General features: G+C 51.5%; 1 protein-coding gene across 2 annotated transcripts in view; it reads right to left on the minus strand.

Moving 5' to 3' along the window:
* Window positions 1-1,291: 1,291 nt before the first annotated feature.
* CSF3 (colony stimulating factor 3) overlaps window positions 1,292-23,659 on the minus strand; it is a 45,837-nt gene continuing 23,469 nt past the window's right edge. For both annotated transcript variants that reach the window (XM_085640450.1, XM_085640449.1), the window contains 4 exons: window positions 22,802-22,995; window positions 20,494-20,601; window positions 10,725-10,871; window positions 1,292-4,203 (listed from right to left, as the gene is read on the minus strand). In XM_085640450.1, the coding sequence (XP_085496576.1) occupies window positions 4,045-4,203; window positions 10,725-10,871; window positions 20,494-20,601; window positions 22,802-22,984 (597 nt within the window). In that variant the 5' untranslated portion in view covers window positions 22,985-22,995 and the 3' untranslated portion in view covers window positions 1,292-4,044. The remainder of the gene's footprint in view (window positions 4,204-10,724; window positions 10,872-20,493; window positions 20,602-22,801; window positions 22,996-23,659) is intronic.

Consider the following 23,659-nt stretch of genomic DNA (forward strand, 5'->3'; position numbering starts at 1 on the left):
TCTTTTCCTTTCATGGCAACCTAATAGATTTCTGTCCCGTAAGGAGTTGTCAGCTAAACTTGCAATGCTCCTGTGCCTGGTGTCTTGCCGGCGGGTCTCTGATGTGCGCGCACTTGATATCTCCGGTTGCATGTTCACTCCGGAGGGAATGACGTTTACCCTTTTACGCCGTACAAAGTGCCACACAAGGGTCATCTCTTATCCAGAATTTTCGGATTCTCCGAAGCTTTGCGTAGTTCGCTGTCTTAAAGCGTATGAGGAAATGACAGACGAGTACCATCCTCCGGGAGAACGTCAGCTTCTCATTGATTCTCATTGCGCTCCAGATACCCTTTAAGTCTATTTCCTCACCCACCATTGCCAGACGGGTTCGTTGGGTGATGCAAGAAGCAGGCATTAGCCTCAGACATTTTGGTGCACATTCGGCAAGAGGAGCCATGGCATCTAAGGCGTTTGGTCTGGGTGCTCGCTTGGAGGACATTCTCAATGCGGCGGACTGGTCCTCAGATTCCACCTTCGTGTTTTTACTTCAAGCCAATTCTAAATATGGCTCATTTGGTTGTGGGCAAGCTTTAAACAAGCATAATCCTCGCCTCCAGTCCTGACATAGAATGAAAAATTTCCTAGCTATCGTAACGGAAAGTTTCAATTCTATTAAGGACTCGGAGGCAAGGATTATCCCGCCCTATGCTCTTGGAAGAGATCCCTCCCTGTATGGAGGTAGGTATGTTTCCTTTTTCCCTATGTCGGAAACTGTTGTTGCTTTCTCATGAATTGATGCAAATGATGTTTTGTATTGTATTCTTTCCTGAAAAGATGATATCTAGGGCTGTACTTTCCTCTGGTAATACGTCCTTGTTTGTTACAGGATCAGATACCCACAAACAGGATTCCTGAAGATGATGCTTTGGCTGGCTTCGTGCTCCGAAAGAGGAGGACAGGACGCTAACAAAGGACTATATCATTCCTGAGGAGCCCTGATTGGACACTGTCTCTGTCGTGATTGGTTGCTAACACACTGTTTTTTATGACTACATTTTTCCCTATGGTTCATGGGAAAAGTAGTTTTGTTTCTTCCAACGCTGCGGTTTAATAAAGTGAAGAAAGAAGGCATAATCCTCGCCGTTACGATAGCTAGGAAATGTTTCATTCTCTTCTCATTTGGGAGAAATGTTATCAAGTCAATTAAAAACTGAATGAAACAGTCAATTAGTTATAGAAAAGGTTTATTCAAATCTCGCTTTACAACAGCCGATGCATAATTCAACGTTTCACAGAACTGAAACATTTATAAATACATGTACTTAATAAGATAAATAATAAATTACACAATGTCAACCCACCAACCAATACAATTTAGCATCATAAATATCAATAAATACGTTTTTTTATAAAATAGTATAAATATCTTATTAAAAAAAACACAATACTTTCTATTCAAGTTTCAATTCCTTTTTTCCCTAAAGATAATACTTCGGGCAAAATAAATAGGCAACACAGCTGCATCAATCAATACACAGGTTTACCAATGTCATCGTGTGACATCGTAGTAACATAAAGTACATAGAAAAAGTTCAAATATGTGGTTAAACATTAAACCTCCACCGCCCTGAATAACATAAAATATTAAAACCAGTTAAAAAATAAATGTCGGACTGCTCCTGTGGGTTCCTCATTGTCGTACATTAGGGTAGGGTGATAGCGCTTAATTGACTCACAAGCATTAGCCCAAGCTATACAATATGTAAATATAAAATAATAATAAATAAATGACAACGATCAGGGTACCTAACCAGCATCTACACTGCTAATAGCTCAAAAATCCATTCAACGTTTTTAAATAAAATAAATATTCAAAAGCCAACATTAAATACTGATATATCGGTTCGCTCAAAATGTTGTAGAACTGCCAGAAGTCAAAAGCTCATATTTTCATGTAGACCAATATAAACTCCTTATCACTGCAGCTCATACTTATCCAGATCTAGAATTAAAGGGTTCATTGCTCTCCTCTTTTGTGTCATATCTGCCAGGTGCATTTTGGGGTTCGTAGTCCAACCCCTTCAATGATAAGGGCAGGGCTATGGGTAGACTACAGCACCAGGCAGCAAGTTAAACCCCAGGTGTGGCGGAACATAGCGTCCAAGTCCAGAGTCAGGGCAACAGATTGTGTCAGATGGGCAATTATTATCACAATATAAATTGTGCTTCACGCATGCAGCCACGTTTAAAGGGGCATCCGGAGAATGACATCGCCATACGCCCCTAGACCAAGCTGACATCATCAAACAATAGATCATTCTAGCAATGCCTATTGTTAGTGATTGTTAGCTGTACAGCACTGGTTAAAGACAACTGTTTTCTCTCTACAGTGAATGGCCCCTTTAAAGAAGGCACCATTTACACCTTGGCACCTAGTTTAACTCGGGTGTAGAGATCACTTGCCCAAGATAACAGCCCGATATAAACAGTAATCTGATGCCTTGGCCCTAGGCTACAAATATAAGAAGCTCCTGAAATTCCTTGGTGTAAAAACAATCGGGGAGGCTTTAGCTGTCGCAGGGGAAACATCCGAGAGGTCGTTGTAGGCCATATACAGTCAAATTAAAACAATATGGAATTTCAGAGCAGGAAGAGCACAAGGGTGCATGCCCTATGTATGTGGTTATTCTGTGACCAACATAGAGGACCAACCCCCCACTTTACTCCGCTATAAATCCACTAAACAAATGCATGCTTATCTAATTCTTACATTGCGAAACTCAGTGGTTTCCAGCAGCTCCTTAATTGCTGGAAGAGTAATGTTCTCTTCATCTTAATGTAATTCATGGCAAACATCTTAAAGCATTTCAAATAATTGTATGAATTCTGTTAACGGGCATTTTTAAATATCACACAGAGGGGCATATTTACAAGGGCATTGCGCTACCCAAGGGTCACTTTTTATGCCGCTCCAGTGGCGAAATGCCCTGCTCCATATTTACAATGCACTCAGCAGCACACATAGAAGGAGCACATTGCCTTTAATGATTGTGTACGTGCAGGATGGTGTCCCTTCCTGTACATAAACGATCATCCCTGTAACTCAGGCACCCTTGCACCATGGTGTAAGGGTTTCTGTGATTGCGCTAGACAGCATTTTTAGCGTTGGCACAAGGGAAAACACAGGGGTGTGCCGTATTCTTGTGAATATGGTGCATCCCTGTGTTTTTTAAATGACGCAGTGCGGCGCTGCTAAATTGGTTGCAGGGCCACGCTGCGTCATTTCTTTGTAAATATGCCCCAGAGTTCCCCTGCATTACTTATCCTGTAGACCCCCAAGTTGCTGACAAATGGGAGTGGAAGAATTCCCAAGGTCCTCTTTCTAAAGGAATATATAAATAAATAGCTAAATAAATAAATAGACAAACAGATCACACAAAGTACAATTCTGATCAGTAAATGTAATTTCCCTGTTCGCTAGACCGTTTCAGCAAAAGTTCCAATTTTCAGAATTGGCCAGTCTGAAATAGGGAACTCTCAAAAGTTCACTGGAATTTACTAGGCACAAAAGAAGGTGATTGAAGCAACAAAGTGAAGCTCTCCGAACAGAGGCATGAGAGTGGTGTGCGAGTGTGAGGGTTGGTATTTGTCTCACAATACTTAGTGGTATTTTAGCTGTTTAAGTGGGATCCGTACAGAAGCCCCCATCTGTAGCAGATGCCACCTCTGGCTGCATAGCAGCTTATCTCTGCTGCTCAATGGCAATGCGCCACTCAACAGCAAATGTTCATATGTAAGCCAAATCAACTTTGATGCCTAGCACCATTATCGATTGTATCGTTTGAAACCACAATAAAGATCATTAAAAAACTAAGTAAAATCAAAGATTCGTACAGTTCAGTTCCACACAGTGGACTACATAATGCATGAGGGGGTGAACTCCTAGAGGTCTGCCCCAGTGGATGATGAGTACTGTCATGGCGGTGAGCAGTGGTATCCAGACACCCTTCATATTCCGCAAAGCATGGGCCACAGCATCTGTCCACCGCACCGGAGGGATGCTTACTGCCGGAGGAGGGGCCGCAGGGCACGGATCAGGGTCTCCAGGGAGTGCTGAAGGTTGCACAGGAGGAGGTAACCACCGGCCTGCTCATGGAAAGGCATGGGGAAGCTGACTTCCGCCGAAGGGAAGTTCACTGGCACGATGCTCATGTGTTTCATCTGTGGGAAAGAATAAAGTAAAACATAAGCAGACATCCCTCGTTGTGCATCTCTGACTGCGTAAAAAAAAAGACCCGAACCTCAGCCTCGGAGACCAGGAAAGAGATTCAAGTAAATTTTCAAGTGTCTCCAGTTGTGTTGGAGGAGCCTCAACCCCTGTGTACTCGTACATGCCTCTGTGAACTGGCCTCAAAACATCTAAAATGGAATAAATGGGAATATTTGCACAGAAATAGAAAGGGCTGTGCCCTCTTGCACAATTAGCAGTCGAGAGTTGCACGTTTCGAGGCTTATTCAGAAATGTATGAAGGGGTAAGTAACAGAGTATGCGTGAAGTGCTACTTCCTGTACTCATAAATGCTTTTGTGAATCAGCCCCAGTGTGTTGTGAGGCCACCACAGTGAACCCTGTGCAGCACAATGGGCAGTTAACTTTCTTGAACATGCTGGGTAGGTGGGAGATACCTCATTCCACACCCAACTCTAATCTTCCTATGACACTGGAGGTGCCTCAACCCTGCCTTTTGACCAGCTTATCTGAAAGAAACACGTTAGTTAGATTCCTCACCTTAGAATATCCCCAGGCGTCAGGCTGGATCCGGAAAGATTTTTCGTCAGCAATACCCCTTGCGCGTCGCTAGGCGTCGTCTGCAGCTCCGCGTCCGTCGTCGGCATCGTGCGCTGGGATGACGTCGTCGGAGTACTTAGACGCCGCCCTCGCGCGCTGTCAGTTCTTCTTTTTTCCGCGCCAGACAGCGCCGATCCGGGAAGAGCTTACCCCCTTAGTCAATTTTTGACTGAAATATTTTGACTCTTTTTGGTCTTTGTCGACTCGACTCTGGTGCCGGTAGGATGCCTGGATTTAAGGCCTGTGACGCCTGTCATCGCCTGATGTCGGTGACGGATCACCATCGCCGGTGCCTTTACTGCCTGGGGGCCGACCAAGACGCGGAGTCGGGCCCTGACTGTCAGGCCTTGACCTCGAAGGCTAGGCGGGAGCGGTCCCGTAAGCTTCTCGAGCTTCGGCACTCGGCTCCGCGCCGCTCCCGGTCCAGGAGGAGGTCCAAGGACCGGTCGCGGAGCCGCAGTCGTCCTCATCGCTCATCGGGGCTCGAAGTCTTCGGGTAAGTCGAAGCGATCCAAGAAGTCCAAGAGGCGACACCGCTCTTCGGACTCTCCTCGCCGGTCGCGCAACTCGGCCGAGGGTCAGGGTGGTCCCACCCCCGCGGCTCCGTCGGAGCCGCGTCCGTCCCCATACCCGCCGGTCCCTGGGACTGACGCGACTCCGGCGGAGGTCAGTGCCTTCCTCTCGGCCAGGAGGGGCCTGGCTCCACCGTCGACGCCTGCCGGCGCGCCTTCGGGCCCCGCGGGCTCGACTGGGCGTCCTCGCGTTCCGGCGAGGTCCCGACGCCGCAGGTCCCCGAGAGATCCAGGCCTGGATCTCTACCGTCTCCGGACGACGCCGTTCCCCGGTTTAGTCCCTGTCCGGACCCGACGCCGGCACGGCGCCGCAACCGACGCCGATGGATGAAGGTTTCATCTACCGTCCGGCTCTGATCGTTCCTCCTGTTTATCAGGAATCGGATGACGGGGGCGACTGGGAGGGGTCTGAGGACCCTAAGGCCCTCCAGGGTCAACTTGCACAGGACTAGGCAGACGAACTGGGGGATGCCAGTGGTCTGGACACTTCGCCGGACGCTGGCTTCATCTCTCCTCCGACTGTGGCTTCGGAGGAAGGTGCAGCTTTTTCCGTGGTACTGCGCAAGGCGGCCGAAGCCCTGGGGCTCGAGTTGCCTGCTGTGGCCGTGAGGACTAATATCCTCACAGAGGTGCTTCAACAGTCAGCAAGCTCCACAGAGCCTCTGCTGCAGTTCAATGAGGCCCTCGTCGACGTTCTGCAGGGCACTTGGTCCAAGACCTCCACAGTTCCTCCTGTGGATCGGAACGTGGCCCGGCGCCACCGCCCTGCTCCGGGCGACCCCAGTTTCCTGTCCCAACACCCCATCCCCGAGAGCCTGGTTATCCAGGCCTCCACTTCCCAATCCTCCTTCCCGTCCGCTCCTCCGGATCGGGAATCCAAGAGGCTGGAACAGTTCGGCAAGAAACTGTTCTCTTCCCTGAGATTGGGCCTGCGGTCTTTGAACACCGCTTGCCTCTTGGACTGTTTCTCCCACTCTCTGTGGGATACGGTGGAGGACGTGCTGCCACTGTGTCCGGAGGAGGCCCGGACACGTCTCTTCCAGGCACTTGCTGACGGGCGAGATGCAGCGCGACATGCCATACAGTGTGGACTTGACACCACGGACTCGCTGGGTAGGGCGATTTCCACCACGGTGGCGCTACGTCCATGTCTTTTTCGGGGGATGTCCAGAGTACCCTCATGGATATGCCCTTTGGTGGCGCTCGCCTTTTTGGTGAGAAGGCGGATAGTGCGCTGGCTCGTTTTAAGGACTCCCGGGCTATGGCCACGTCCTTGGGTCTCTCAGCCCCACGGCCGCACGCTTCCGCCTTTCGCCCCTTTAGTGGCCAAGGAAGGGGCGCCTCCTCACGTCCGCCTAGCCACCGGCCGCAGAACCAACCTGCACGCGGTCGCAGACGTGGGTTCCGCCGTGGCGGTTCTAGAGGACAACGCGCCGGTCAGTCCACATCCACCCCGGCAGCATCCGCCTCAAAGCCTTCCTAGTCCGAGCTTTCAGGCCCATTCCACACCAGTGGGCGGCAGAGTTCGCCATCACCTCCTCCACTGGCGCTCCATCACTTCGGACAGGTGGGTGCTGCAAATCTTCCGAAGGGGCTACTCCCTCCCCTTCGAGACGACCCCTCCAGCCATGCCACCGCAGTGCCACCGTATATCGGAGGATCACTTGAATCTTCTGCGGGAGGAAGTTACGGCCCTCTTGGCCAAAGAGGCCGTCGAGCGCGTTCCTGGTCCATAAGTAGGCCGTGGTTGCTACTCCCACTACTTTCTGGTTCCCAAGAAGGGCAAAGGGGGCCTACGCCCTATCTTGGACCTCAGGAGCGTCAACGCCTTCCTCCGGAAGGAACTGTTCAAGATGCTAACTTTAGCTCAGGTTCTGGCTGCCCTCGACCCTGGAGACTGGATGGTAGCGTTGGACTTGCAGGACGCCTATTTTCACATCCCCGTCCTGCCGGCCCACCCGCGTTACCTGCGGTTCACGGTGGGTCAGGAGCACTTTCAGTTCACCGTGCTCCCCTTCGGCCTCCCCAGTGCCCCTCGGGTGTTCACGAAAGTGATGGCGGTGGTCGCAGCTCATCTGCGCAGATCAGGGGTTCCAGTCTTGCCCTATCTCGACGACAGGCTGTTGAAGGCGGGCTCGCCCCAGCAAGTCGTCTCCCACCTCCAGACTACGGCCGACCTCCTGCATTTGCTGGGGTTCTCCATCAACGTGCTGAAGTCACACCTGAGTCCCTCCCAGAAGCTCCTCTTCATCGGAGCGGTTCTCGATTCGGCGCAGTTCCGGGCTTATCCTCCGGAACAGCGGGTCGGGGATATTCAGGCTCTGATTCCCATCTTTTGGCCGCTATCCTGGGTTTCGGTCAGGTTGGTGCTGCGGCTTCTGGGGCTGAGGGCCTCCTGCATCCTGTTGGTGCATTACGCCAGGTGGCGAATGCGGGCTCTACAGTGGGACCTGAAGTTTCAGTGGGCCCAGCATCGAGGCAACCTGTCCGACCATGTCTTGATCTCGGAGGGCACTGCGAAACAGTTGCAGTGGTGGCTCACGGACCGCGATTGGGTCAGCTGCAGATCCCTCTCCCTACCCCAACCGGAACACGTAGTAGTGACGGACGCGTCCCTCCTGGGATGGGGGGGCCACATGGGAGAGGCGGAGATCAGAGGACTCTGGTCTCCGGCGGAGTCTCACCTCCATATCAACCTTTTGGAGCTGAGAGTGATCCGGCTTGCACTGAAAGCCTTCCTTCCCTCTGTCTGGGGAAGTGTCGTGCAGGTGTTCATGGACAACACCACCGCCGTGAGGTATTGCAACAAACAGGGCGGGGTGGGGTCGTGGACCCTTTGTCAGGAGGCTCTGCGCCTCTGGACCTGGCTGGAACACCAGGGCATCACCCTGGTGGTTCAACATCTGGCGGGCTCTCTCAACGCCAGAGCAGACGAACTCAGCCGCCGGTGCATGATGGATCACGAATGGCGTCTGAACTCGGACGTGGCGCAAGGTCTCTTTCTGAAGTGGGGAGAGCCTTGGTTAGATCTATTCACCACCAAAGAGAACGCGCAATGTCAGCAGTTCTGCGTGTTGGAATTTCCAAGGCAGCACTCGCTCGGAGACGCTTTTCGTCGCGAGTGGAGTTGCGGTCTGTTGTACGCCTTTCCGCCTATACCACTTCTGCCCAGAGTGCTGAAGAAGATCAGGCGAGACCGGGCCCAGGTTATCTTAGTGGCTCCGGATTGGCCAAGAAGGTTCTGGTATCCCGAGATTCTCAGTATGTCAATCGACCCTCCGATACGACTGCCACTTCAGGAGGACCTTCTGTCGCAGCAGCAGGGGACGGTCCTCCACCCGAACCTGTCCAGCCTCCACCTCCATGCGTGGAGATTGAGCGGTGGCAGTTCATGCCATTTGACTTGCCTCCTGAAGTCTGTGATGTCATTCTGGCAGCCAGGCGTCCCTCCACAAAGATGGTATACGCCTGCCGGTGGAACAAATTTGTGGCATGGTGCACAGCAAAGGCTGTGGATCCCCTTTCCGCCCCTCTTTCTGAGGTTCTACTCTTTCTTCTTTCTTTGGCCCAGCAGGGCTCTGCTCTGGGCACCTTGAAATGTTATCTTGCTGCAATCTCTGCCTTCTTACGGCTTCCTGATCAGCCTTTTATCTTCAAGTCCCCTGTTGTTTCACGTTTTCTCAAAGACATTACTCACATGTTTCCTCCTGTCCCCTTCGTAATGCCTCAGTGGGACTTAAATCTTGTTCTGACCTTTCTGATGTGCGCTCCTTTTGAGCCTCTTCACAATTGTCCCATTCGTCTTCTGACCTTGAAGACTGCTTTCCTGGTAGCTATCACCTCGGCTAGACGGGTGAGTGAGCTCCAGGCTCTGTCATCTAAGCCTCCCTTTATTTCTGTTCATCCGGACAAGGTTGTCCTCCGGCCTCGTCCTTCTTTCCTACTGAAAGTGGTGACCCCATTTCATCTCGGGCAATCTGTCACGTTGCCCACCTTCTTTCTGCCTCCGCATCCTTCAAAAGAGGAAGAGAGGCTCCACCGTCTGGACCCAAAACGGGTGCTGTCCTTTTATTTTGACTGCACCAAACAGTTCCGGGTGGACGACCAACTTTTTGTTGGATACGTAGGAGCTAAGAAGGGGAAAGCGGTACACAAACGGACCATCTCGCGGTGGTTGTTGTTACTCCTTGGCAAAAAAGGACCCGCCTGTTGGTTTGAGGGCCCATTCCACCTGGGCCACAGCGGCTACTACTGCCCTGGGCCGGGGAGTTCCCTTGCGGGACATCTGTCAGGCGGCGACGTGGGCTTCACTGCACACGTTTGCCAAGCACTATTGCCTGGACAGCCAAGTCCGGAGAGACGGCTTCTTTGGCCGTTCTGTTCTCCAGGACTTTCTGGTGTGATCTTGGTTCGCAGACCCACCACCGGGGTTGGTATTGCTGGGGTATCTATTCTAAGGTGAGGAATCTAACCAACGTGTTTCTTTCAGATGAACAAGTTACTTACCTTCGGTAACGATGTATCTGTAAGAAACATTAGTTAGTTAGATTCCTCACCGACCCACCCATCCTCCCCGTTCTGCGAACTGACATCTAGGGTTAAGGCTATCCTTTTCAGGGCCCTAGATTTTTTGGCACCAGTATCGGTCTCTTGCATGGCTCTGCGTTCCTGGCGCGAAAGCTATGTACAAGAACTGACGTCAGCGCGCGAGGGCGGCGTCTAAGTACTCCGATGACTTCATCCCAGCGCACGACGCCGACGACGGACGCGGAGCCGCAGACGACGCCTAGCGACGCGCAAAGGGTATTGCTGACACAAAATCTTTCCGGATCCAGCCTGACGCCTGGGGATATTCTAAGGTGAGGAATCTAACTAATGTTTCTTACAGATACATTGTTACCGAAGGTAAGTAACTTGTTCATCTCTGCCATCTGATCTCAACCCAAATTTGACATTTGACCCTCCTCACTTTTGCTCTATGGTATTGGGCCAGTCCCAAGTCTGCACTGCGACCCCCCTGGGCCAAACTGGTCTGCAGCCTGAGGTGGTCACCTCTACGTCTGCATGGGCCACCAGGTCTCCATTCTAACCACAGCCCTAAAGCATAAGGCTGGTTTGAACATTCTTTCCAGGACTGACTTTGTTTTCCTGTCCAGCCTTAGTAACCCCAAGTTACCTGTAATATCAGATGAGGACCATATCTGCCGTGACACCACAGGTAGTCGGCGTGATATCTGTTCATTCCCTGGAGCACTGAACCCCTGGGTGGAGCGTGCTTCCTAGATTATGGACATGGAGGTCCAGTTCTCCAAGACGTCTTACCTGCTGTCTGAAGTTGCTCTGCAGGTCTTCGATGTCATGCCTCAGACGGCTGACAGCTACAGTGTTTCTGCTTAGGACCGTCTCCAGAATGGGGAAGCGGCTGTGGTAGGTCTGCAGGCCGCTCTGCACCTGGTTGAAACAATTCTCCTAGAAGCAGTAAAACAAATTGAGGCGCTTTTTCACACACCGTCTGCAATGCAAAACACTGGCTTAAGTGATGCTTTCTTGCAGGAAGGGAATAAAGTGAGTGTCCTCTCTGGGGTGCTACAAATCCCTCTGGAGAGTGGACTGAAGTGGTTGTCATTCCTGAGGGGATACCAGCAAGTGTAGTACAGATGGGGTTCACTGGGACGTAAAGGTAAGGCCTTGTAGAGCCTAGGAAGAGCATCTTTGTACAGCGACAATTAAAGCCTTGCTACACTACCCTGGGATCACCCCTGCTCCCAGCTAGTGTACCTACACACCTCCTCTCTCTATAGTAGCAGGTATCTGACCTCCCTTAAGGATTATAACCTATTACTTGGCACACAAGATGTGTCAGCGTGAGCATCTCTCATGCGGGTGGTAGTCAAAGGGTAGCAGTGTAAGCCCCCCTCACACACAGCCCAGGTGGCAACAGTGGAAGATGCTCTCATGCACAGCCCATGCGGCAACAGTGGGAGATGCTCTCACACACAGCCCAGGCGGCAACAGTGGAAGTTGCTCTCATGCACAGCCCATGCGGCAACAGTGGGAGATGCTCTCATGCACAGCCCATGCGGCAACAGTGGGAGATGCTCTCACACACAGCCCATGCGGCAACAGTGGGAGATGCTCTCACGCACAGCCCAGGCGGCAACAGTGGGAGATGCCCCCATACACAGACCAGGCGGCAACAGTGGGAGATGCTCTCACACAACCCAGGCAGCAACAGTGGGAGATGCTCTCATACACAGACCAGGCGGCAACAGTGAGAGATGCTCTCATACACAGCCCAAGCTGCAACAGTGGAAAATGCTCTCATGCACAGCCCAGGCGGCAACAGTGGGAGATGCTCTCGCGCACAGCCCAGGCGGCAACAGTGGAAGATGCTCACACACAACCCAGGCAGCAGCAGTGGGAGATGCTCTCATACACAGACCAGGCGGCGACATTGAGAGATACTCTCATACACAGCCCAAGCGGCAACATTGGAAGATGCTCTCATGCACAGCCCAGGCGGCAACAGTGGGAGATGCTCTCATACACAGTCTAGGCAGCAACAGTGGGAGATGCTCTCACGCATAGCCCAGGCGGCAACAGTGGGAGATGCTCTCACGCATAGCCCAGGCGGCAACAGTGGGAGATGCTCTCACGCACAGCCCATGCGGCAACAGTGGGAGATGCTCTCACGCGCAGCCCAGATGGCAACAGTGGAAGATGCTCTCAAGCACAGCCTAGGTGGCAACAGTGGGAGATGCTTTCATACACAGACCAGGCGGTAACGGTGGATGTTGCTCTCACACACAGCCCAGGCGGCAACAGTGGGAGCTGCTCTCATACACAGCCCATGCGGCAACAGTGGAAGATGCTCTCATGCACAGCACATGCGGAAACAGTGGGAGATGCTCTCATGCCTAGCCCATGCGGCAACAGTGGAAGATGCTCTCACACACAGACCAGGCGGTAACAGTGTAAGCCCCCTCACATACAGATCAGGTGGCAACAGTGGGAGATGCCCACACAAACAGCCCAGGCAGCAACAGTGGAAGATGCTCTCACACAGCCCATGAGGCAACAGTGGGAGATGCTCTCACGCACAACCCAGGCAGCAACAGTGGGAGATGCTCTCATACACAGCCTAAGCGGCAACATTGGAAGATGCTCTCACGCTCAGCCCAGGCGGCAACAGTGGGAGATGCTGTCATACACAGACCAGGTGGTAACAGTTGAGGATGCTCTCACACACAGCCCAGGGGGCAACAGTAGGAGATGCTCTCACACACAGTCCGGGCAGCAACAGTGAAAGATGCTCTCACGCATAGCCCAGGCGGCAACAGTGGGAGATCCTCTCGCGCATAGCCCAGGCGGCAACAGTGGAAAATGCTCTCAGGCACAGCCCAGGCGGCAACAGTGGGAGATGCTCTCATACACAGACCAGGCGGCAACAGTGGAAGATGCTCTCACGCACAGCCCAGGCGGCAACAGTGGGAGATGCTCTCACGCACAGCCCAGGCGGCAACAGTGGAAGATGCTCACACACAACCCAGGCAGCAACAGTGGGAGAAGCTCTCATACACAGACCAGGCGGCAACAGTGAGAGATGTTCTCATACACAGCCCAAGCGGCAACAGTGAAAAATGCTCTCACGCAAAGCCCAGGCGGCAACAGTGGGACATGCTCTCACGCACAGCCCAGGAGGCAACAGTGGAAGATGCTCTCACGCACAGCCCAGGAGGCAACAGTGGAAGATGCTCTCACGCACAGCCCAGGCGGCAACAGTGGAAGATGCTCTCACGCACAGCCCAGATGGCAACAGTGGAAGATGCTCTCACACACAGACCAGGCGGTAATAGTGTAAGCCCCCTCACATACAGATCAGGCGGCAACAGTGGGGAGATGCCCACACAAACAGCCCAGGCAGCAACAGTGGAAGATGCTCTCACACAGCCCATGCGGCAACAGTGGGAGATGCTTTCACGCACAACCCAGGCAGCAACAGTGGGAGATGTTCTCATACACAGCCTAAGCGGCAACATTGGAAGATGCTCTCACGCTCAGCCCAGGCGGCAACAGTGGGAGATGCTCTCATACACAGACCAGGTGGTAACAGTTGAGGATGCTCACACACAGCCCAGGGGGCAACAGTAGGAGATGCTCTCACACAGCCCAGGAGGCAACAGTGGAAGATGCTCTCACGCACAGCCCAGATGGCAACAGTGGAGATGCTCACAAGCACAGCCTAGGCGGCAACAGTGGTAGATGCTTTCATACACAGACCAGGCGGTAACAGTGGAGGATGCTCTCACACACAGCCCAGGCGGCAACAGTGGAAGATGCTCTCATGCACAGCCCATGCGGCAACAGTGGGAGATGCTCTCACAAACAGCCCAGGCGGCAACAGTGGAAGATGCTCTCACACACAGTCTGGGCAGCAACAGTGGGAGATGCTGCTCTCACACACAGCCCAGGTGGCAACAGTGGGAGATGCCCACACAAACAGCCCAATGCAAAAACAACAATTGATGGACAGAATGCAGAACAATGTCATACATTCAACCCAGTACAGAGATCTGGGCCTAAATCCATCGTTTTTTTGCTCACCATGCCATTCCAGTTTGAACCCAGCCATATGCAAATCAGTCTTGACCCTGTGCCCCATGGGAACAGTCCAGCCCGAACTGCCAAGCCAGGTCCTCCCTGGACTGGAAACAAGCATCCTAGGACCGGTTTCGGGCTTTCAGCCCTCGTCAGCCAGGATAGCTTGATTCCAGTGGCATGGAGAGCACGGGACTCACGTCTGAGCATACCCTTCCCACTCGGGGTGACAAATGCAAAAACAACAATTGATGGACAGAATGCAGAACAATGTCATACATTCACCCCAGTACAGAGATCTGGGCCTAAATCCATCGTTTTTTTGCTCACCATGCCATTCCAGTTTGAACCCAGCCATATGCAAATCAGTCTTGACCCTGTGCCCCATGGGAACAGTCCAGCCCGAACTGCCAAGCCAGGTCCTCCCTGGACTGGAAACAAGCATCCTAGGACCGGTTTCGGGCTTTCAGCCCTCGTCAGCCAGGATAGCTTGATTCCAGTTGCATGGAGAGCACGGGACTCACGTCTGAGCATACCCTTCCCACTCGGGGTGACAAATGCAAAAACAACAATTGATGGACAGAATGCAGAACAATGTCATACATTCACCCCAGTACAGAGATCTGGGCCTAAATCCATCGTTTTTTTGCTCACCATGCCATTCCAGTTTGAACCCAGCCATATGCAAATCAGTCTTGACCCTGTGCCCCATGGGAACAGTCCAGCCCGAACTGCCAAGCCAGGTCCTCCCTGGACTGGAAACAAGCATCCTAGGACCGGTTTCGGGCTTTCAGCCCTCGTCAGCCAGGATAGCTTGATTCCAGTGGCATGGAGAGCACGGGACTCACGTCTGAGCATACCCTTCCCACTCGGGGTGACAAATGCAAAAACAACAATTGATTGACAGAATGCAGAACAATGTCATACATTCACCCCAGTACAGAGATCTGGGCCTAAATCCATCGTTTTTTTGCTCACCATGCCATTCCAGTTTGAACCCAGCCATATGCAAATCAGTCTTGACCCTGTGCCCCATGGGAACAGTCCAGCCCGAACTGCCAAGCCAGGTCCTCCCTGGACTGGAAACAAGCATCCTAGGACCGGTTTCGGGCTTTCAGCCCTCGTCAGCCAGGATAGCTTGATTCCAGTGGCATGGAGAGCACGGGACTCACGTCTGAGCATACCCTTCCCACTCGGGGTGACAAATGCAAAAACAACAATTGATGGACAGAATGCAGAACAATGTCATACATTCACCCCAGTAGAGAGATCTGGGCCTAAATCCATCGTTTTTTTGCTCACCATGCCATTCCAGTTTGAACCCAGCCATATGCAAATCAGTCTTGACCCTGTGCCCCATGGGAACAGTCCAGCCCGAACTGCCAAGCCAGGTCCTCCCTGGACTGGAAACAAGCATCCTAGGACCGGTTTCGGGCTTTCAGCCCTCGTCAGCCAGGATAGCTTGATTCCAGTGGCATGGAGAGCACGGGACTCACGTCTGAGCATACCCTTCCCACTCGGGGTGACAAATGCAAAAACAACAATTGATGGACAGAATGCAGAACAATGTCATACATTCACCCCAGTACAGAGATCTGGGCCTAAATCCATCGTTTTTTTGCTCACCATGCCATTCCAGTTTGAACCCAGCCATATGCAAATCAGTCTTGACCCTGTGCCCCATGGGAACAGTCCAGCCCGAACTGCCAAGCCAGGTCCTCCCTGGACTGGAAACAAGCATCCTAGGACCGGTTTCGGGCTTTCAGCCCTCGCCAGCCAGGATAGCTTGATTCCAGTGGCATGGAGAGCACGGGACTCACGTCTGAGCATACCCTTCCCACTCGGGGTGACAAATGCAAAAACAACAATTGATGGACAGAATGCAGAACAATGTCATACATTCACCCCAGTACAGAGATCTGGGCCTAAATCCATCGTTTTTTTGCTCACCATGCCACTCCAGTTTGAACCCAGCCATATGCAAATCAGTCTTGACCCTGTGCCCCATGGGAACAGTCCAGCCCGAACTGCCAAGCCAGGTCCTCCCTGGACTGGAAACAAGCATCCTAGGACCGGTTTTGGGCTTTCAGCCCTCGTCAGCCAGGATAGCTTGATTCCAGTGGCATGGAGAGCACGGGACTCACGTCTGAGCATACCCTTCCCACTCGGGGTGACAAATGCAAAAACAACAATTGATGGACAGAATGCAGAACAATGTCATACATTCACCCCAGTACAGAGATCTGGGTGGCAGAGTGGGCTAAAGAACGGTGATGGATCAAACCCAGATCTGTTGACTGGGTGTGAGTGTTTGATTGGTTCTGATGCCCTGTCCATCGCCACCCCCTTTTGTACCGCTTTGTTCGCCATAAGTTGGCAGGGTATGCTCAGACATGAGTCCCTTGCTCACTTTGCCACTGGATTCAAGCAAGCCTGGCTGAAGACGGTTGAAATGCCAGAAACCGGTCCTAGGAAGCTTGTTTCCGGTCCAGGGAAGGCATGGCTTGGCAGTTCGGGCTGGACTGTTCCCAAGAGGCACAGGGTCAGACTGATTTGCATATGGTCATGTCTGAACTGGGGTGGCAGAGTGGGCTAAAGAACGGTGATGGATCAAACCCAGATCTGTTGACTGGGTGTGAGTGTTTGATTGGTTCTGATGCTCCGTCCATCGCCACCCCCTTTTGTACCGCTTTGTTCGCCAAAAGTTGGCAGGGTATGCTCAGACGTGAGTCCCTTGCTCACTTTGCCACTGGATTCAAGCAAGCCTGGCTGAAGACGGTTGAAATGCCAGAAACCGGTCCTAGGAAGCTTGTTTCCGGTCCAGGGAAGGCATGGCTTGGCAGTTCGGGCTGGACTGTTCCCAAGAGGCACAGGGTCAGACTGATTTGCATATGGTCATGTCTGAACTGGGGTGGCAGAGTGGGCTAAAGAACGGTGATGGATCAAACCCAGATCTGTTGACTGGGTGTGAGTGTTTGATTGGTTCTGATGCTCCGTCCATCGCCACCCCCTTTTGTACCGCTTTGCACACAAACAGCCCATGCAGTAACAGTGGGAGATGCTCTCACGCACAGCCCAGGTGGCAACAGTGGGAGATGCTCACACACAACCCAGGCAGCAGCAGTGGGAGATGCTCTCATACACAGACCAGGCGGCAACAGTGAGAGATGCTCTCATACACAGCCCAAGCGGCAACAGTGGAAGATGCTCTCATGCACCGCCCAGGCGGCAACAGTGGGAGATGCTCTCACGCACAGACCAGGCGGCAACAGTGAGAGATGCTCTCATACACAGCCCAAGCGGCAACATTGGAAGATGCTCTCACGCACAGCACAGGCGGCAACAGTGGAAGATGCTCTCATGCACAGCCCAGGCGGCAACAGTGGAAGATGCTCTCACGCACAGCCCAGACGGCAACAGTGGAAGATGCTCTCAAGCACAGCCTAGGTGGCAACAGTGGGAGATGCTCTCATACACAGACCAGGTGGTAACAGTTGAGGATGCTCTCACGCATAGCCCAGGCGGCAACAGTGGAAAATGCTCTCGGGCACAGCCCAGGCGGCAACAGTGGGAGATGCTTTCATACACAGCCCAGGGGGCAACAGTAGGAGATGCTCTCACACACAGTCCAGGCAGCAACAGTGGGAGATGCTCTCACGCATAGCCCAGGCGGCAACAGTGGGAGATGCTCTCACGCATAGCCCAGGCGGCAACAGTGGAAAATGCTCTCGGGCACAGCCCAGGCGGCAACAGTGGGAGATGCTCTCATACACAGACCAGGCGGCAACAGTGGAAGATGCTCACACACAACCCAGGCAGCAACAGTGGGAGATGCTCTCATACACAGACCAGGCGGCAACAGTGAGAGATGTTCTCATACACAGCCCAAGCGGCAACAGTGGAAGATGCTCTCACGCACAGCCCAGTCGGCAACAGTGGGAGATGCTCTCACGCACAGCCCAGGAGGCAACAGTGGAAGATGCTCTCACGCACAGCCCAGGCGGCAACAGTGGGAGATGCTCTCACACACAGCCCAGATGGAAACAGTGGAAGATGCTCTCAAGCACAGCCTAGGCAGCAACAGTGGGAGATGCTTTCATACACAGACCAGGCGGTAACCGTGGAGGATGCTCTCACACACTGCCCAGGCGGCAACAGTGGGAGATGCTCTCATACACAGCCCATGCGGCAACAGTGGAAGATGCTCTCATGCACAGCACATGCAGAAACAGTGGGAGATGCTCTCATGCACAGCCCATGCGGCAACAGTGGAAGATGCTCTCACACACAGACCAGGCGGTAACAGTGTAAGCCCCCTCACATACAGATCAGGGGGCAACAGTGGGAGATGCCCACACAAACAGCCCAGGCAGCAACAGTGGAAGATGCTCTCACACAGCCCATGCGGCAACAGTGGGAGATGCTCTCACGCACAACCCAGGCAGCAACAGTGGGAGATGCTCTCATACACAGCCTAAGCGGCAACATTGGAAGATGCTCTCGCGTTCAGCCCAGGCGGCAAAAGTGGGAGATGCTCTCATACACAGAACAGGTGGTAATAGTCGAGGATGCTCTCACACACAGTCTGGGCAGCAACAGTGGGAGATGATCTCACGCATAGCCCAGGTGGTAACAGTGGGGGATGCTCTCATACACAGCCCAAGTGGCAACAGTGGGAGATGCTCTCACGCATAGCCCAGGCGGCAACAGTGGGAGATGCTCTCATACACAGACCAGGTGGTAACAGTGGAGATGCCCTCATACACAGCCCAAGCGGCAACAGTGGGAGATGCTCTCATACGCAGCCCAAGCGGCAACAGTGGGAGATGCTCTCACGCATAGCCCAGGTGGCAACAGTGGGAGATGCTCTCACACACTGTCCAGGTGGCAACAGTGGAAGATGCTCACACACAACCCAGGCAGCAACAGTGGGAGATGTTCTCACGCATAGCTCAGGCGGCAACAGTGGGAGATGCCCTCATACACAGCCCAAGCGGCAACAGTGGGAGATGCCCTCATACACAGCCCAGGCGGCAACAGTGGGAGATGCTCTCACGCACAACCCAGGTGCAGCATGTGTGTGGCTTCCTTTTGGAGCAGTGAAACCATGCCATACTGTGTAAAGGTGCCACTTTTGAGGCCTAGCCCGGCCTAGCCCCAGTGTGGAATGTGTATCTTGACGCCAGTGTTCAGGTGAGCTCACTTGTTATTCTTCAATGTCCTCCTGCTTACATAGGCTCCCTGCCCTATGGTTACAGGAAGGGCTCTTTTGATCGCTCTGTGCTTTCTGTTTGCAGCTTTTTCAGCGCCAAGAACTCGGACGCCGAGGCGCTAGCCTGCACTGGCAGGGCCATCGGTGCCCCCAGAGCCTCTGCCAGGTTCTCAATAAGCACCATGGACAGAAGGCATGAGCTGGCATCTGGGCAGTGGGCAGAGTTGGACAGTATGGCACAAGTCAACGGCTGAGTAGACAGGAGAGTCACAGGGGACCGCTCGAGTCAGCGGATGAGGAGCTCAGGGAGAGGTGTGCAAAGTTTAAAGAGAAAGCACAATTTAGTGTATTTCCGATTATTGGAATTCACATATTTTATGGAGTTTTCCCCTTTTCCTTTGCCCGTGCAGCATTATTGGCAGAAATGGAGTCCTGTGAAACCATGTTACACCAGTTCCCCACAAAAGAAAATCTACGTGAAATTATACATGCATGCAGGAGAGCCACAAGTACCTTCTATTACACCAGAGTACCCGGGTCTGCCCCAGCAGGACAGTGGGATGCATGATTGCTTCTGTACTGCCCTCTGTCACACATTAGGACCTATTCACAAGGGCATTTTGGAGAATGTAAAGTGCTACTCCTATTGTACCCTTTTACGTACTCTTACACACCTTTGGGAACTGGCCACGAAACAAAAACCTGGAATAAAATGGAAATATTCATGTATAGATAGAAAGGGCTGTGCCCTCTTGCACTTTTAGTAGTAGAGACTTGGACGTTTCGGGGATGATTCGCAAACATATGTAGGCGTAAGCAGCGGAGTATGCCTTTAGTACTATCTTAAACACTCATAAATGGTTTTGTGAATCGGTCCCAGTGTGTTGTGAGGTCACCACAGTGAACTCTGTGTGGCAGAATGGGCAGTGAGCTTCCCTGAACATGCTGGGTAAGGGGGTTGCACATGGGCTTTTGAGACTGCATGTTTATTCTACTAGTAGCCTGGCAGGCTGTGAGATAACCGCACCCCTGAGCAGCACAACAGGTCATGAGATGACCTCAGTAGCATCACCAGTGCTTTAAATGGGCCGGTACCGTAGGGAACTGAGGACTAGCACTTTTTTATTTAGAGAGGGAGAGTACCTGTACTTTTCAAGAGTGATGTAATACTTTTAATTCTCACAATCAGGTACTCTGGTAGAGGGTACCTGCACTGCACTTTTCCATTTCAAGCACTGAGAATCACAGTATGGCTGTGAGGGTGTCTGTCCTGTTTCTCACCAGTTTGTAGCTGCTGCTGTGGCACTGGTCCAGGGGAGGCGCGTCGAGGTGCATCTGTTCCTTCAGCGCTGTCAGTTCCTCTTCCTTACACAGGAGCAAATCCCGGCACTGATGCGAAAAACAGAATATTATCTCGTTAGAACACAGACAGGTCACCTCAAAACAGAACTGATGCCTGGCCAGCTGTATAAAATGCTAACATATACAAAATATATATTCAACAGTGTGACTTTCATGTGCAGGAAGACTTGAGGCATCCTTTACCCCTGGCCTAACAGCTAGCGGCTAGAGCGATCGGAATTGAAGCTGGGGAACCGGGTTCGAGTCTCGGCAGGGACACTCAACACCCTGTGATTCTGGGCAAATCATTTCATCTCCTTGTGCCTAACAAAATGAAAGTGTCTGCCTGTAGCGCAACTGGTGCTCATATAAGGTGCTTTGATACCGTCCGGTCGAGTTTACCTATATAAAACTAAAAAAAAACAAAAAACTACTCAGTATCGAGGTAGAGGGGTAACAGCATGTTCTTAGGCAGTCCCTCAAGGCATCTCAACAGCAGAGGGAAGGTAGTGTCAGCAAAGCAGCACAGAGCTGCTGCACAGCCCACCCAGCATGGCCTCTGCATGATGAGGACACAGGAGATACCAGCCTGAGACTCGCCTTCATCTCCTGAATGATGCTAATTAGAAGTTTTAAAGACTGAAACACCCTGCATCTGCAATGTTATAACGTGCATCACACACAGTTATCATTAATTACCTACCATTCTTTTTTTATTGAAGTTAAAAAGGATAACTTAATATTTGTTCCTGAAATAAGATATTTTGATGTTAATTGTTACTAATTGCAGCATTTTAGTAGTAAATAACTACTAACTTGAACCATAATTTGGGTCTTGGAGCGAAGCCAGATCTTTGGCTTGTCTCTCTACCTCATTATTGCCTGGTTTGTCCACCTCTAATAATTTAGAATTGTCTAGACCAGGCAACACCAACACACATACATCCCCAAAAACCTTGTATCGATAGCTTGATGATGCTCGGTGGGCAGCTAAGTCATATAAAAGGTCCCAGTGGCATCAAATTCCCCTTAGTGCATCATTGCTAGTGTTTTCTATATTGGTGAGCAATGTCATTTAAGTCATTCTGCCCCCCTCGAGGTTGATACAAAAGTGTAGTCCTACTTCTCTGTTTGCGACCTGTCCGGAATTTTTGTATTCCAAATCTGGTCAACCTATCTCCATTGCTTTGGGACACTTCAAATTTCCCTGGAGCTGTAAACTCCCCTTTGCTTTGGGACCCTTGGAATAGCCTCTGGAACTGCGGAGCCTCTCTTGCTTTGGGGCACCCTGGCTTTGAGACTCTGAGGAGTCCTTGTGAGTATGGGACTCCCTTTGTTTTGGGGAACCCTCTTGCACTGGAAGCAGGAAGCAGTCTTGTGTTAGGGCTGCCTTTGGAGCTGTGGACTATTCCTTGCTTTAAGCTGCATGGCACTTCCTTCTAAGCTCAGGCAGCGCTCTTGGGTCAGGGCATTTCAGAGTCCACTGGATCTGTGAACTGCCTCTTACTTTGGGGTCTTTGTCATTCCTTGTGCTCTGTGACCCCACACCCCCCTTGCAGCTGTTTATTCTCAGTCACTTTGAGGCACGTGTTTTTTTTAATTACTGTTAATACATTCAATAAAGGAACCGCCGCTCAGGATTCGCACCTCACCTCAAACACCACCATACAAGAAATAAATATATAGGAGGTACATCTTTCTCTGTTCAAACAGCCAAACTATGGAACTCTTTACTCCCAAACATAAGATCCACGGATAACCATCTCACCTTCAGAGGACTAATCAAGATTTGGCTCTTCCCTACATAACCACCGTACTCACACACAAATGTACAGTATATGCCTGTGTATGTAAACATTTATAATTTGATTATAAGTATGTATCTTGATATGTGTATTTCCTTGTACACATATATGTATAATAACAATGATTTTAAAATATATGGCTATTCTTTAGGTCCATCTCTCCTTTTACTCATCCAAGCCTCATCTTACTTCTATGGTCTCCCAAAGAACCCTCTCTAGACTCTTCCCTCTTCTATCCTCCACTATCCTCATCAATCCAACTAACGGACTCACATGTCAGCAGCTCAAATTAACACATATTTCCCTATACTAACCCACCACTAATCCTTTGTGGGATCTGGAGTAGCGTGTTACTAGCCGAACAATCGCTTCGATGTCTTGTAATTGTATTTATATAGCGTTTACTACCCCCGATAATTACTCTTGTGGTTTCAAATACTTACAAAGACGTTGCGCAGCCACTGGCTCTTGTCTTTGATCTTGGCGATGAACTCCAGGTTGTTGGCGAGGAACTGCTGGAAGGCTTGATCTGCATACAGATGGCCGTACTGACCGGAGAATTCATTTAGAGGGGCTGCAAACACCCCCACAATAAGGTACTGGAAGAGCAGGCACAGACAGGACATCTGCAGCACATCTGCGACAGAGTGGGCACATGTGAGTTCTGGATTCGAAGCACTTTCTGTCAGACAGTCAAACTGTTTCAGAAACCCTCACCACCCATGTCCCAGCAACTCCACCCTTCTCTATCTCAACTGTCACTTCTTTTCTCAACCCAGGGGCCAGGACTTTTTCTTTTCTCACTCTCTCATTCTGTTCTTCCATTCAGCTTTGCTGTTTCTCCACTCTCCCGTCTCCCTCTGTTTAATCGTTCTCTTGTGTCATCATTTTCATACTCCCTCTGTTTAATCGTTCTCTTCTGTCATCATTTTCATACTGCTTTCGGCTTCGTTGTCCTCCTTTTGTCGCATGTATATTCATTGCTTATTCGGTCTCACTTCGCACTGTCATTCTTTTCCTTCTGCTATCTGTCTCATCACGCCCCCTCCCAATCATTCATTTCTGTTTGTTTTCCCCCCCCCCAAAGCCACTATTTTCTCTCGCCCTGTTTTCTTATGTATGCGCCTTCGCTTTTGTCTTGTTCCAGCATTTTCTCTCCTCGGGGCACCTTACCCCATTAACTCCGCTGCACTCACTTGTCGAAGGGAGCGTGTGGAAATGTGGTTCGGAGCTACGGCTTTCTTGAGCCGGCAGAACAGGAAAATCCGCTCTGGGAGCCCGGGCCTGCCCTCAACAGGACA

The sequence above is a fragment of the Triturus cristatus genome, unplaced genomic scaffold, assembly GCF_964204655.1.
Source record: "Triturus cristatus unplaced genomic scaffold, aTriCri1.1 SCAFFOLD_200, whole genome shotgun sequence".
NCBI classification, from domain to species: domain Eukaryota; kingdom Metazoa; phylum Chordata; class Amphibia; order Caudata; family Salamandridae; genus Triturus; species Triturus cristatus.